The sequence below is a fragment of the Mya arenaria genome, chromosome 9 (assembly GCF_026914265.1).
Source record: "Mya arenaria isolate MELC-2E11 chromosome 9, ASM2691426v1".
Classification (NCBI taxonomy): Eukaryota; Metazoa; Mollusca; class Bivalvia; order Myida; family Myidae; genus Mya; species Mya arenaria.
Genome location: NC_069130.1, coordinates 73218648 through 73235841, shown reverse-complemented (window position 1 = coordinate 73235841; position 17194 = coordinate 73218648). Strand labels below are relative to the sequence as shown.

The following is a 17194-nucleotide window of genomic DNA, read 5'->3' as shown; positions in this document are numbered from 1 at the left end:
TAGTTATAGGATTATATCTTGTAAATGGAAAATAGCACATGGTTGCATTATTTAAGGGATCAATGCAAATCAACCTCAAAAAGTTTCCAAAAAACAGTCAATATACCACTCTTGCAGAGTTATTAACTGATATGGATAGCTTCAGGTAAGCATAGAATACTTTAATGACATCAGGAGAATTTTTTAATGACATCAGGAAAATATTTCCTAAGATTTGACCTGGTGACCTAGTTTTTGATATGAGGTGACCCATATTCACAAATGATTTAGACAACAGGTTCACAAATATTCTGATCAAGTTTCAAAATGATTTGACAAAAATAATGAATTTTTATGACTGTGGAATTCTTTCTCCTAAGCTTTGACCTCGTGACCTAGAATTTGACCCGGGATGACCCATATTAAAAAACTTTCAAGATATTATGCAGAAAAATATTCTGACCAAGTTTCATAAAGATATGAAAAAAAATGTTGAATTTATGACATGGAAATATTTTCTCTAAGATGTAACCTAGTGTCCTAGAATTTGACCCGGGATGACCCATATTCATATATATTCAAGATAACATACCGACAAATAGTCTGACCAAGTTTGATTACCATTGGATAAAAACTCTTGATATAATTACATAAAATAAAACTTTTAACGCAGAATTGTTAACGCCCGACCAACCGTTTTTCGCCATTCTATAACTCGTAATTTTTCGATGAAAGATCCGGCTAAAAATGATGTTGAATTTGGTACAGTGGTGCTGACTGGGGAACTCTAGCAGAGCTTTCTACTCTATAAAATTCAAAATTTGAGCAAGCCCCGAAGACATTTTACCAGTGCAGGGCTTGTGCTAATTTTGACCACTGTTATATTAGATTTTCAAACTTCATACTCAAAATCAATATTTCCTGATATTACTTTATCAGCTTAGCATTTTATAATAAAATGACAGAGCCAAACTGAAATGCTTCAATTTGTCAAATTTATGCTTTACTGGTCCACTTATAAACAGAATAACAGAACTGTTCAGTTTAACAATTTTTTTTTAGTGATCATGTGTTTATAGACAGTCAAAACACCACACTATGTAAAATTGTTTGCTTCCGGACAAATGGCGCATTCAAAGGAAATGGCAAAAAAACACCAACATGGAAAGATTCACGACAACTGCTTGTGTTTTCATGTATGATGTGGCTACATGATGTAGAAAATGCAGAGATAGCATTATTATTTAAGTATCTGTTATGAAGGTTAGATTTGGCATAGAATTAAGGGATTAAGGGTACAGCACATTATCATTGTCTATAATTGCTTATTTACACCTGATTTAATGCTTAAATCTCACTCTTTGGAATCAATTAACATAAAAGCAATGTTTTACACTACTAAAAACTATCTGCTACTACTGTTAAAGTATGAAAAATGCCTCATTTGAGGCATTGAGGCATACACAATATTTAATGTAGTCATAAATGTGATAAATATGCAGAAAAGTTCATGAATTCAAAGATTTTTAGGGCAAATTTTATGAAATATCTAGTCTTTTGGACTTTTTGCAATCAGTTTTCAATAACTCAAGATTAATCTCAATTTTTTCATTGAGTATTAAGATGCATATTGAAAGCATTAAAACCAGACATGCTTAGAATTTCTTCTTACTTGGAGATGGCATTCCTTTCCCAGAAATCCTTGTCGAGACCACATTTGACCAGCACTGGTTCTTGTCCTTGAAAATACCAATCAGGGGCGTAACTGAGTCATTTTTAAGTGTACTCCCATACTAGGGGGGTCCGGGGGCATGCCCCCCCCCCCCGCTGAATATTTTTTGGACAAGGAAGCAATTTACTGGCATTTCGTGACTATCCAGGGGCTATATTAACGACATATTTAGGTGGAAAAAATCAAAACAGATTGATTAAATGTTAATATACTGTTTCTCTGATACGCAGTACATATTATTAAACATAATTGATCTCATAAAATTTCCCTATTGTGTCTTTCTCAATCGACATTAAGATTTAAACCTTGAACACAAAGGCAAGGCGTCTGTTTTGCTGGTTAGCAATCTTATCCACAACGCGTTCGGCACTGATTTCTCTGTCTTTGTATACATTCATGAGACCAAGACCTGACAGGCGCTCGGTACCCATCGTACTTCTTAGGTATGTCTTGACCCTTCTCATTACCGAAAACAACCGTTCGGCTGTTGCCGTAGACACCGGCATGACCATTAAAAGGGTTAGACAGTGTCGTATGCTTGGGTAAAGGGTTTTGCTTGCAAGCGTAATTGATTCCGCTAGAGACGCCGGGGCAGCTGGACGGTCAACCGCCAACGTCGCGTCCGTCCACCACATACGCCACCGCTCACACTCGCGGACAAAAAGGGTTTCATCCACATCTAGGCATGCGTGGAAGGCTTGGTACACGTCATTGATACTCTCCCGGGGAAGACCGTCATTCTGAATCTACAAAAGAACGCAAATGTTGCGACATAGGTTTTTTATTCATTAAATAAATCAGTTTACAATAAATCATATACCTGATTTAGCAAACAAATCCAAGGATGTATATGTATGTCAAATGATACCTTCAATGGAAGAAGCTTTTGGGCACAGAACCAACCATGGCCTTGCATCACGCGTGTTTCTAATTATACCAGCAAGTGGTAACGAAATACATGTTTCTCTTCCAAAATTCGGACGTATTGCCTGGGGCGTTCAGTCGATTTTGTTGACGACCATAACGTCTTGGAGCGGCGGGTATGACATCAACGTCACCAGCAATGTCCACCGCTTTCTGAAACAGGCTGTTCCAGACTTCATTGTCATTTCTCTCCGCCTGAAAGAATAAAGGATTTGTAAGGCGCTGCGGATATTATAATGAATTATTATGTACATGCTTACACGTGTGTGCTGAATATTTAACATTTAACATTTATCATTGAAAATGGAAAATAAAATTTACCTGAAAAAGAACGACCCGTGTGCCGGTCGAGTGTCGTTACCACGGTCCTACAGGATACAAAACATTATGTCCATACCAGTATGGTGTTTGGATAACAATAAAACAAAATTTTCGCAATGATTTAATTTTCGACTGTATAATCAAGATTGTGTTATACCTGTATGATACAAGGAATGTGTGCAAAGCGTCCGCACGTGCTGACCAGCGAGTCTCACAAAGTGATCGGAGTCGCGTTCGCTCCGCTATGCCTTCCCTGCTTACCTCATCTCCTGCAAGCGTTTCTTGGAATTGAAGTAAGCGTTTCGCGGAATGATTAAAGGCGAATGCCACCTGTTGCACCGTACTCATAAGGTTTCTGGCAAAAACCTCTTTGGATGCATGGATGATGGCGAGGTTCAAACAATGCGCTTTGCAATGGGTGTATAACGCCTCTGGTATGAGGGATCGAATCCTCGCCTGCACTCCACGATGTATGCACGACATATTACTGGCACCGTCGTACCCCTGGCCAGGCATTTGATCCGTTTTGACACCTTAAAACGAGTTATGATAAACATTGTAGAACGGTTTTTAAACAGTAGGTAAGTTTTATTTGTTTTTTCTGCTATTTTAATCTTTTAGCAAAGACCCTAACACGACATTACATAAGAAAAGGGTACGACACATGAAAATTGCATACAGAACAAAAAGGAAAAGGTTTTCTAAAGGGTATATTTTTATTCTGTATGGAATTTTCACTTGTATAATTAATCTAAATCTGACGATTATCTAAAGATCATTTATGCGACTACATATGTGTTACAGAACCATGAAATACTTTCAATAGTTTTGCATACCTAATTTAGTGAGATTTTCAATGAATGCATTAGCTAATGCCTCTCCAGTGGTAGACTCGCATTGGGAAAACCCGAGGAACTCCTCGTGTATCTCGTCACTCTCTGAATCTACAAAGCGCACACATAGGGCCATCTGCTCCATAGTGGCAGCGTCCGTTGCCTCATCCGCCATGAAACCAAATACGCCAGCGTCGTTACACCTCGCAACGATATCGCCACTTATAAGTTGGCCACAAATACCTATCAGATCATTCTGAATCTTGGGCGATGTATACCGGGTTCTAGGGTCACCATTTACCAAATGATCATTGAGAAGCTTATTATGTTTTGCCTGGAAATGCAACAGCGCTTGGAAATTGCTTGATGACTCATCATGACCCCTTAGCGCAATGTTTTGCTGACCACAAAGAATAATTGTTTCAACAATAGACACTAAAATCTGACGATTCTTTTCAACCATGGCGTTCAATTGAGATGATATTGTGCACTCAATGTCTTTTTTCTGCCCTTTCAACACGGCCAAGTAGTTCTCCGCAGCAATAATTGGTCAATATGACATTGGGATTTGCTATGTCTTTCTACAATCTTTGAAAAATTACACCAGTCTGTAAAAGGTTCCCTAGTGAAAGCTTTACTACGGGCCACCTGGTCACCGAAAAGGAAGCACGGCGCGCAAAAAACGCCATCTTTGCTCATAGAATAGTCAATACCTCAGCCATTAATGGGTCCTGAACCAGACATTTTGAGCCTTCCGAAGTTTTCCTCCGCTGAATCTGTAAATAAGATAAAATTATAATGTATTTGCACTTACATTATTTGTCTTGAAAATTTTAAAAATAAACCTAAATATTATAGTTTATCGTATAATTTTGACAGTATTAAAAGCTTTTGCTTTACCATGTTATGACGACGTTTCAAAAGTATTTGCTACTCTGCGGTTAATAATCATACAATGTTGCATGATTTTTACAAAATCGTATACCAAACTGTACTGCATGTTGTTTTTCTAAACTAATGCTTGTGTACAATCCCCTAGCATGGGAAAAAAAATTCATAACAAAACATAAAATACGCGGTACAGAAGGCAATAAATGAATGATATATCGGTGCCTAACTTTAGTTGCTTAGTATACAAATCCGACGTAAACAAATATGAAATAGTTGTACATCGAGGTACAGTGTCGAGCTATTATTTAAAACATAATACCTTGAGGGGAAAGAGCAACAATGTGCCTCGTCCCATGAAGTGGACAATAGCTCAAACTTCTGGGCATCAGTCAAAGGCTGAATAATGCTAGCAAAAACATCTTGATACGGCGGATTAACACACGAGGATGCCATTTTGAAATTGCTGATTACTAGGAATAACCTCGGTGTACTTATATAGATGACGTCACAAGCGTGACATCATTGACTATAAAGTTAAAATTTTAAAAAACGGACACGTTTTGTTATCACTCTTCCGAAAACTGACTTCGAAGTCATAAATTCGAAAACAGAGTTCTGACAAACCACAGAGTCAGTATTTATGTGCCTATACCCCCTCAGCCTCTGGTTTTTATGCCTGTTTTCGAAGTTTAAGCCTTTCTCATTTTTTAAAATCGGAATCGAATTGTACGCACGGGCGTACAGGAGTACGCCTAGTTACGTCCCTGCCAATGCGGCAACTCAGCAACCAGGCTGGCTATTGAAATAAACAACAAATTAGGGTTTTGAAGGCATTTGAATGTAATTTGAGGTTGTTTTCAAGGCTCTAATCGATCCATTAAAAAGTATTACCAGGTATGACTACCTAGTAGAATTAGTTCCTTATGCGTGATTGGCTAGTCAATGTTATCACATGATATAATCATGTTAAGTATATAGCTTAAATACTCCAACTGTGTAGAGTAAGCCTTTGTAGCACTGGACTGCAATTTTGGCGACACTGGTTCAAACCCAGTCTCCGAATCGATTTTTTTTACATCTTGGTATGTCTTTTTACAATTATGATACCAAAGAATAAATCATGTCATTAAATAATTGTCCTGAGATTCGTTATATAAAAAAAACGTTTCTAGTGCCAATCTGATGAACTGTGAGTCCCTTTAATGAAACTGGCTAACTTTTTTTTTTCTTTTGCCTTGGGTGTAAATGTTAAAATGTCAAAAAAGATAATGTATTATTAATTTAAATTATGTAATATTAGATAAACATGTTCCAAATATCACTGCTATAGGTTGTATTCCGGAAATAACAAAAAAACCTGCGAGTTGTCGAAAGATAAATATCTTTAAACACCAGAGGAAGGCTCCTAAAAAGACAACTTGGCTGTGCTAGTACAGCATCATAAAGCTACCGGGTATCATAGGAGACCTCCAAGATGACGATTAACCACCAGAACAGTAGCTCCTATAATAAAAAATAAAGATATGAGGATTAAACAAAAGATCAGTAGCCCCTGAAGAAAATAAAGTGATACTCCATGCGTGGCAATTAATATGTGCAATACCCTTTGGGTTCATGGAAATACTGGTCCTGTCAATTATTGAAAAAAAAATAATTGCCCTGAGATTCGTTGCAAAAGAAAACTTCTTTAGTGCCAATCTGGTGTACAGTCCCTTTAATGAAACCGACTCACTTTTTATTTCTTTTGCCATGAGTGTAAATGTTAAAATGTCAAAACAAATTATTGCAAACAAAATAATTGCCCTGAGATTCGTTGCAAAAGAAAACTTCTTTAGTGCCAATCTGGTGTACAGTCCCTTTAATGAAACCGACTCACTTTTTATTTCTTTTGCCTTGAGTGTAGATGTTAAAATGTCAAAACAATATCAGAAAATTATGTATTATTAATTTATATTATGTCTCAATCTATAGAAAGATAATTATGTTTCAAACATCAGAGGAAGGCTCCTAAAGAGATAACTCGGCTGTGCAGATAACTGCATCCACAAGCTCTCAAAGGAGTCTTCCAAGATGAGGATTAAACAAAAGATCAGCAGTCCCTTAAATAAACAAAGTGATATTCCAGCAGTGGCTCTAGCAATTAATATGTGCAATACCCTTTGGGTTCATGGAAATGAGCTGGTCCTGTCAATTATTGCAAAATAAATAATTGCCCTGAGATTCGTTGCAAAAGAAAACTTCTTTAGTGCCAATCTGGTGTACAGTCCCTTTAATGAAACCGACTCACTTTTTCTTTATTTTGCCTTGAGTGTAGATGTTAAAATGTCAAAACAATATAAGAAAATAATGTATTATTAATTTATATAATGTCTCAATCTATAGAAAGATAATTATGTTTCAAACATCAGAGGAAGGCTCCTAAAGATATAACTCGGCTGTGCAGATAATTGCATCCACAAGCTCTCCAAGGAGTCCTCCAAGATTAGGATTAACCAAAAGATCAGCAGCCCCTTAAATAAACAAAGTGATATTCCATCAATAGCAATTAATATGTGCAATACCCTTTGGGTTCATGGAAATGAGCTGGTCCTGTCAATTATTGCAAACAAAATAATTGCCCTGAGATTCGTTGCAGAAGAAAACTTCTTTAGTGCCAATCTGTCGTGTACAGTCCCTTTAATGAAACCGACTCACTTTTTATTTCTTTTGCCTTGAGTGTAAATGTTAAAATGTCAAAACAATATAAGAAAATAATGCATTATTAATTTATATTATGTATTATTAGATTTACAATTTCATACTCAAACATCAATATTCTTCGGTTAAGCACTGTCAACTGGCCAAATTTCAACCAGATAGCTGTAGAATTCCAAAATCCAAATATCACTGGATACGTTACATTCCCGAAATAAGAAAAAAAACGCTATCTATAGAAATATAATTATGTTTCAAACATCAGAGGAAGGCTCCTAAAGAGATAACTCGGCTGTGCAGATAACTGCATCCACTAGCTCTCAAAGGAGTCCTCCAAGATGAGGATTAACCAAAAGATCAGCAGCCCCTTAAATAAACAAAGTGATATTCCAGCAGTGGCTCTAGCAATTAATATGTGCAATACCCTTTGGGTTCATGAAAATGAGCTGGTCCTGTCAATTATTGCAAACAAAATAATTGCCCTGAGATTCGTTGCAGAAGAAAACTTCTTTAGTGCCAATCTGGTGTACAGTCCCTTTAATGAAACCGACTCACTTTTTATTTCTTTTGCCTTGAGTGTAGATGTTAAAATGTCAAAACAATATCAGAAAATTATGTATTATTAATTTATATTATGTCTCAATCTATAGAAAGATAATTATGTTTCAAACATCAGAGGAAGGCTCCTAAAGAGATAACTCGGCTGTGCAGATAACTGCATCCACAAGCTCTCAAAGGAGTCTTCCAAGATGAGGATTAAACAAAAGATCAGCAGTCCCTTAAATAAACAAAGTGATATTCCAGCAGTGGCTCTAGCAATTAATATGTGCAATACCCTTTGGGTTCATGGAAATGAGCTGGTCCTGTCAATTATTGCAAACAAAATAATTGCCCTGAGATTCGTTGCAAAAGAAAACTTCTGTAGTGCCAATCTGGTGTACAGTCCCTTTAATGGAACCGACTCACTTTTTATTTCTTTTGCCTTGAGTGTAGATGTTAAAATGTCAAAACAATATCAGAAAATTATGTATTATTAATTTATATTATGTCTCAATCTATAGAAAGATAATTATGTTTCAAACATCAGAGGAAGACTCCTAAAGAGATAACTCGGCTGTGCAGATAACTGCATCCACAAGCTCTCAAAGGAGTCCTCCAAGATGAGGATTAACCAAAAGATCAGCAGCTCCTTAAATAAACAAAGTGATATTCCAGCAGTGGCTCTAGCAATTAATATGTGCCCTTTGGGTTCATGGAAATGAGCTGGTCCTGTCAATTATTGCAAACAAAATAATTGTCCTGAGATTCGTTGCAGAAGAAAACTTCTTTAGTGCCAATCTGGTGTACAGTCCCTTTAATGAAACCGACTCACTTTTTATTTCTTTTGCCATGAGTGTAAATGTTAAAATGTCAAAACAATATAAGAAAATAATGCATTATTAATTTATATAATGTCTCAATCTATAGAAAGATAATTATGTTTCAAACATCAGAGGAAGGCTCCTAAAGAGATAACTCGGCTGTGCAGATAACTGCATCCACAAGCTCTCCAAGGAGTCCTCCAAGATGAGGATTAACCAAAAGATCAGCAGCCCCTTAAATAAACAAAGTGATATTCCAGCAGTGGCTCTAGCAATTAATATGTGCAATACCCTTTGGGTTCATGGAAATGAGCTGGTCCTGTCAATTATTGCAAACAAAATAATTGCCCTGAGATTTGTTGCAAAAGAAAACTTCTTTAGTGCCAATCTGGTGTACAGTCCCTTTAATGAAACCGACTCACTTTTTATTTCTTTTGCCTTGAGTGTAGATGTTAAATTGTCAAAACAATATCAGAACATTATGTATTATTAATTTATATTATGTCTCAATCTACAGAAAGATAATTATGTTTCAAACATCAGAGGAAGGCTCCTAAAGAGATAACTCGGCTGTGCAGATAACTGCATCCACAAGCTCTCTAAGGTGTCCTCCAAGATGAGGATTTACCAAAAGATCAGCAGCCCCTTAAATAAACAAAGTGATATTCCAGCAGTGGCTCTAGCAATTAATATGTGCAATACCCTTTGGGTTCATGGAAATGAGCTGGTCCTGTCAATTATTGCAAACAAAATAATTGTCCTGAGATTCGTTGCAGAAGAAAACTTCTTTAGTGCCAATCTGGTGTACAGTCCCTTTAATGAAACCGACTCACTTTTTATTTCTTTTACCATGATGGTAAATGTTAAAATGTCAAAACAATATAAGAAAATAATGCATTATTAATTTATAAAATGTCTCAATCTATAGAAAGATAATTATGTTTCAAACATCAGAGGAAGGCTCCTAAAGAGATAACTCGGCTGTGCAGATAACTGCATCCACAAGCTCTCAAAGGAGTCCTCCAAGATGAGGATTAACCAAAAGATCAGCAGCCCCTTAAATAAACAAAGTGATATTCCAGCAGTGGCTCTAGCAATTAATATGTGCAATACCCTTTGGGTTCATGAAAATGAGCTGGTCCTGTCAATTATTGCAAACAAAATAATTGCCCTGAGATTCGTTGCAGAAGAAAACTTCTTTAGTGCCAATCTGGTGTACAGTCCCTTTAATGAAACCGACTCACTTTTTATTTCTTTTGCCTTGAGTGTAGATGTTAAAATGTCAAAACAATATCGGAAAATTATGTATTATTAATTTATATTATGTCTCAATCTATAGAAAGATAATTATGTTTCAAACATCAGAGGAAGGCTCCTAAAGAGATAACTCGGCTGTGCAGAAAACTGCATCCACAAGCTCTCAAAGGAGTCCTCCAAGATGAGGATTAACCAAAAGATCAGCAGCCCCTTAAATAAACAAAGTGATATTCCAGCAGTGGCTCTAGCAATTAATATGTGCCCTTTGGGTTCATGGAAACGAGCTGGTCCTGTCAATTTTTGAAAACAAAATAATTGCCCCAGATTTGTTGCAGAAGAAAACTTCTTTAGTGCCAATCTGGTGTACAGTTCCTTTAATGAAACCAACTCACTTTTTATTTCTTTTGCCTTGAGTGTAGATGTTAAAATGTCAAAACAATATAAGAAAATAATGTATTATTAATTTATATAATGTCTCAATCTACAGAAAGATAATTATGTTTCAAATATCAGAGGAAGGCTCCTAAAGAGATAACTCGGCTGTGCAGATAACTGCATCCACAAGCTCTCAAAGGAGTCCTCCAAGATGAGGATTAACCAAAAGATCAGCAGCCCCTTAAATAAACAAAGTGATATTCCAGCAGTGGCTCTAGCAATTAATATGTGCAATACCCTTTGGGTTCATGGAAATGAGCTGGTCCTGTCAATTATTGCAAACAAAATAATTGCCCCGAGATTCGTTGCAGAAGAAAACTTCTTTAGTGCCAATTTGGTGTACAGTCCCTTTAATGAAATCGACTCACTTTTTATTTCTTTTGCCTTGAGTGTAGATGTTAAAATGTCAAAACAATATCAGAAAATTATGTATAATTAATTTATAATATGTCTCAATCTATAGAAAGATAATTATGTTTCAAACATCAGAGGAAGGCTCCTAAAGAGATAACTCGGCTGTGCAGATAACTGCATCCACAAGCTCTCAAAGGAGTCCTCCAAGATGAGGATTAACCAAAAGATCAGCAGCCCCTTAAATAAACAAAGTGATATTCCAGCAGTGGCTCTAGCAATTAATATGTGCCCTTTGGGTTCATGGAAACGAGCTGGTCCTGTCAATTTTTGAAAACAAAATAATTGCCCCAGATTTGTTGCAGAAGAAAACTTCTTTAGTGCCAATCTGGTGTACAGTCCCTTTAATGAAACCGACTCACTTTTTATTTCTTTTGCCTTGAGTGTAGATGTTAAAATGTCAAAACAATATAAGAAAATAATGTATTATTAATTTATATAATGTCTCAATCTACAGAAAGATAATTATGTTTCAAATATCAGAGGAAGGCTCCTAAAGAGATAACTCGGCTGTGCAGATAACTGCATCCACAAGCTCTCAAAGGAGTCCTCCAAGATGAGGATTAACCAAAAGATCAGCAGCCCCTTAAATAAACAAAGTGATATTCCAGCAGTGGCTCTAGCAATTAATATGTGCAATACCCTTTGGGTTCATGGAAATGAGCTGGTCTTGTCAATTATTGCAAACAAAATAATTGCCCCGAGATTCGTTGCAGAAGAAAACTTCTTTAGTGCCAATCTGGTGTACAGTCCCTTTAATGAAATCGACTCAGTTTTTATTTCTTTTGCCTTGAGTGTAGATGTTAAAATGTCAAAACAATATCAGAAAATTATGTATTATTAATTTATATTATGTCTCAATCTATAGAAAGATAATTATGTTTCAAACATCAGAGGAAGGCTCCTAAAGAGATAACTCGGCTGTGCAGATAACTGCATCCACAAGCTCTCTAAGGAGTCCTCCAAGATGAGGATTTACCAAAAGATCAGCAGCCCCTTAAATAAACAAAGTGATATTCCAGCAGTGGCTCTGGCAATTAATATGTGCCATTTGGGTTCATGGAAATGAGCTGGTCCTGTCAATTATTGCAAACAAAATAATTGCCCCAGATTCATTGCAGAAGAAAACTTCTTTAGTGCCAATCTGGTGTACAGTCCCTATAATGAAACCGACTCACTTTTTATTTCTTTTGCCTTGAGTGTAGATGTTAAAATGTCAAAACAATATAAGAAAATAATGTATTATTAATTTATATAATGTCTCAATCTATAGAAAGATAATTATGTTTCAAACATCAGAGGAAGGCTCCTAAAGAGATAACTCGGCTGTGCAGATAACTGCATCCACAAGCTCTCAAAGGAGTCCTCCAAGATGAGGATTAACCAAAAGATCAGCAGCCCCTTAAATAAACAAAGTGATATTCCAGCAGTGGCTCTAGCAATTAATATGTGCAATACCCTTTGGGTTCATGGAAATGAGCTGGTCCTGTCAATTATTGCAAACAAAATAATTGCCCTGAGATTCGTTGCAGAAGAAAACTTCTTTAGTGCCAATCTGGTGTACAGTCCCTTTAATGAAACCGACTCACTTTTTATTTCTTTTGCCTTGAGTGTAGATGTTAAAATGTCAAAACAATATCAGAATATTATGTATTATTAATTTATATTATGTCTCAATCTATAGAAAGATAATTATGTTTCAAACATCAGAGGAAGGCTCCTAAAGAGATATCTCGGCTGTGCAGATAACTGCATCCACAAGCTCTCAAAGGAGTCCTCCAAGATGAGGATTAACCAAAAGATCAGCAGCCCCTTAAATAAACAAAGTGATATTCCAGCAGTGGCTCTAGCAATTAATATGTGCCCTTTAGGTTCATGGAAATGAGCTGGTCCTGTCAATTATTGCAAACAAAATAATTGCCCTGAGATTCGTTGCAGAAGAAAACTTCTTTAGTGCCAATCTGGTGTACAGTCCCTTTAATGAAACCGACTCACTTTTTATTTCTTTTGCCATGAGTGTAAATGTTAAAATGTCAAAACAATATCAGAAAATTATGTATTATTAATTTATATAATGTCTCAATCTATAGAAAGATAATAATGTTTCAAACATCAGAGGAAGGCTCCTAAAAAGATAACTCGGCTGTGCAGATAACTGCATCCACAAGCTCTCAAAGGAGTCCTCCAAGATGAGGATTAACCAAAAGATCAGCAGCCCCTTAAATTATATTCCAGCAGTGGCTCTAGCAATTAATATGTGCAATACCCTTTGGGTTCATGGAAATGAGCTGGTCCTGTCAATTATTGCAAACAAAATAATTGCCCTGAGATTCGTTGCAGAAGAAAACTTCTTTAGTGCCAATCTGGTGTACAGTCCCTTTAATGAAACCGACTCACTTTTTATTTCTTTTGCCATGAGTGTAGATGTTAAAATGTCAAAACAATATCAGAAAATTATTTATTATTGATTTATATTATGTCTCAATCTACAGAAAGATAATTATGTTTCAAACATCAGAGGAAGGCTCCTAAAGAGATAACTCGGCTGTGCAGATAACTGCATCCACAAGCTCTCAAAGGAGTCCTCCAAGATGAGGATTTACCAAAAGATCAGCAGCCCCTTAAATAAACAAAGTGATATTCCAGCAGTGGCTCTAGCAATTAATATGTGCAATACCCTTTGGGTTCATGAAAATGAGCTGGTCCTGTCAATTATCACAAACAAAATAATTGCCCTGAGATTCGTTGCAGAAGAAAACTTCTTTAGTGCCAATCTGGTGTACAGTCCCTTTAATGAATCTGACTCACTTTTTATTTCTTTTGCCTTGAGTGTAGATGTTAAAATGTCAAAACAATATCAGAAAATTATGTATTATTAATTTATATTATGTCTCAATCTATAGAAAGATAATTATGTTTCAAATATCAGAGGAAGGCTCCTAAAGAGATAACTCGGCTGTGCAGATAACTGCATCCACAAGCTCTCAAAGGAGTCCTCCAAGATGAGGATTTACCAAAAGATCAGCAGCCCCTTAAATAAACAAAGTGATATTCCAGCAGTGGCTCTAGCAATTAATATGTGCAATACCCTTTGGGTTCATGAAAATGAGCTGGTCCTGTCAATTATCACAAACAAAATAATTGCCCTGAGATTCGTTGCAGAAGAAAACTTCTTTAGTGCCAATCTGGTGTACAGTCCCTTTAATGAAACTGACTCACTTTTTATTTCTTTTGCCTTGAGTGTAGATGTTAAAATGTCAAAACAATATCAGAAAATTATGTATTATTAATTTATATTATGTCTCAATCTATAGAAAGATAATTATGTTTCAAACATCAGAGGAAGGCTCCTAAAGAGATAACTCGGCTGTGCAGATAACTGCATCCACAAGCTCTCAAAGGAGTCCTCCAAGATGAGGATTAACCAAAAGATCAGCAGCCCCTTAAATAAACAAAGTGATATTCCAGCAGTGGCTCTAGCAATTAATATGTGCAATACCCTTTGGGTTCATGAAAATGAGCTGGTCCTGTCAATTATGCAAACAAAATAATTGCCCTGTGATTTGTTGCAGAAGAAAACTTCTTTAGTGCCAATCTGGTGTACAGTCCCTTTAATGAAACTGACTCACTTTTTATTTCTTTTGCCTTAAGTGTAGATGTTAAAATGTCAAAACAATATCAGAAAATTATGTATTATTAATTTATATTATGTCTCAATCTATAGAAAGATAATTATGTTTCAAACATCAGAGGAAGGCTCCTAAAGAGATAACTCGGCTGTGCAGATAACTGCATCCACAAGCTCTCAAAGGAGTCCTCCAAGATGAGGATTAACCAAAAGATCAGCAGCCCCTTAAATAAACAAAGTGATATTCCAGCAGTGGCTCTAGCAATTAATATGTGCAATACCCTTTGGGTTCATGAAAATGAGCTGGTCCTGTCAATTATTGCAAACAAAATAATTGACCTGAGATTCGTTGCAGAAGAAAACTTCTTTAGTGCCAATCTGGTGTACAGTCCCTTTAATGAAACCGACTCACTTTTTATTTCTTTTGCCTTGAGTGTAGATGTTAAAATGTCAAAACAATATCAGAAAATTATGTATTAATAATTTATATTATGTCTCAATCTCTAGAAAGATAATTATGTTTCAAACATCAGAGGAAGGCTCCTAAAGAGATAACTCGGCTGTGCAGAAAACTGCATCCACAAGCTCTCAAAGGAGTCCTCCAAGATGAGGATTAACCAAAAGATCAGCAGCCCCTTAAATAAACAAAGTGATATTCCAGCAGTGGCTCTAGCAATTAATATGTGCCCTTTGGGTTCATGAAAATGAGCTGGTCCTGTCAATTATCACAAACAAAATAATTGCCCTGAGATTCGTTGCAGAAGAAAACTTCTTTAGTGCCAATCTGGTGTACAGTCCCTTTAATGAAACTGACTCACTTTTTATTTCTTTTGCCTTGAGTGTAGATGTTAAAATGTCAAAACAATATCAGAAAATTATGTATTATTAATTTATATTATGTCTCAATCTATAGAAAGATAATTATGTTTCAAACATCAGAGGAAGGCTCCTAAAGAGATAACTCGGCTGTGCAGATAACTGCATCCACAAGCTCTCAAAGGAGTCCTCCAAGATGAGGATTAACCAAAAGATCAGCAGCCCCTTAAATAAACAAAGTGATATTCCAGCAGTGGCTCTAGCAATTAATATGTGCAATACCCTTTGGGTTCATGAAAATGAGCTGGTCCTGTCAATTATGCAAACAAAATAATTGCCCTGTGATTTGTTGCAGAAGAAAACTTCTTTAGTGCCAATCTGGTGTACAGTCCCTTTAATGAAACTGACTCACTTTTTATTTCTTTTGCCTTGAGTGTAGATGTTAAAATGTCAAAACAATATCAGAAAATTATGTATTATTAATTTATATTATGTCTCAATCTATAGAAAGATAATTATGTTTCAAACATCAGAGGAAGGCTCCTAAAGAGATAACTCGGCTGTGCAGATAACTGCATCCACAAGCTCTCAAAGGAGTCCTCCAAGATGAGGATTAACCAAAAGATCAGCAGCCCCTTAAATAATCAAAGTGATATTCCAGCAGTGGCTCTAGCAATTAATATGTGCCCTTTGGGTTCATGGAAACGAGCTGGTCCTGTCAATTTTTGAAAACAAAATAATTGCCCTGAGATTCGTTGCAGAAGAAAACTTCTTTAGTGCCAATCTGGTGTACAGTCCCTTTAATGAAACCGACTCACTTTTTATTTCTTTTGCCTTGAGTGTAGATGTTAAAATGTCAAAACAATATAAGAAAATAATGTATTATTAATTTATATAATGTCTCAATCTACAGAAAGATAATTATGTTTCAAATATCAGAGGAAGGCTCCTAAAGAGATAACTCGGCTGTGCAGATAACTGCATCCACAAGCTCTCAAAGGAGTCCTCCAAGATGAGGATTAACCAAAAGATCAGCAGCCCCTTAAATAAACAAAGTGATATTCCAGCAGTGGCTCTAGCAATTAATATGTGCAATACCCTTTGGGTTCATGGAAATGAGCTGGTCCTGTCAATTATTGCAAACAAAATAATTGCCCTGAGATTCGTTGCAGAAGAAAACTTCTTTAGTGCCAATCTGGTGTACAGTCCCTTAAATGAAATCGACTCAGTTTTTATTTCTTTTGCCTTGAGTGTAGATGTTAAAATGTCAAAACAATATCAGAAAATTATGTATAATTAATTTATATTATGTCTCAATCTACAGAAAGATAATTATGTTTCAAACATCAGAGGAAGGCTCCTAAAGAGATAACTCGGCTGTGCAGATAACTGCATCCACAAGCTCTCAAAGGAGTCCTCCAAGATGAGGATTTACCAAAAGATCAGCAGCCCCTTAAATAAACAAAGTGATATTCCAGCAGTGGCTCTAGCAATTAATATGTGCCCTTTGGGTTCATGGAAATGAGCTGGTCCTGTCAATTATTGCAAACAAAATAATTGCCCCACATTCATTGCAGAAGAAAACTTCTTTAGTGCCAATCTGGTGTACAGTCCCTATAATGAAACCGACTCACTTTTTATTTCTTTTGCCTTGAGTGTAGATGTTAAAATGTCAAAACAATATAAGAAAATAATGTATTATTAATTTATATAATGTCTCAATCTATAGAAAGATAATTATGTTTCAAACATCAGAGGAAGGCTCCTAAAGAGATAACTCGGCTGTGCAGATAACTGCATCCACAAGCTCTCAAAGGAGTCCTCCAAGATGAGGATTAACCAAAAGATCAGCAGCCCCTTAAATAAACAAAGTGATATTCCAGCAGTGGCTCTAGCAATTAATATGTGCAAT

The 17194-nt window shown here is 36.2% G+C and overlaps 1 protein-coding gene across 1 annotated transcript; it reads right to left on the bottom strand.

The window, feature by feature from the left end:
- Positions 1 to 2010: 2010 nt before the first annotated feature.
- Positions 2011 to 4240, bottom strand: LOC128246366 (zinc finger MYM-type protein 1-like). The gene is made up of 5 exons (XM_052964552.1): positions 3793 to 4240; positions 3114 to 3489; positions 2957 to 3003; positions 2580 to 2638; positions 2011 to 2457 (listed from the first exon to the last, which is right to left on the bottom strand). The coding sequence occupies exons 1-5, from the start codon at positions 3962 to 3964 to the stop codon at positions 2011 to 2013; spliced, it is 1101 nt and encodes a 366-aa protein (XP_052820512.1). The 5' UTR covers positions 3965 to 4240.
- Positions 4241 to 17194: the final 12954 nt, after the last annotated feature.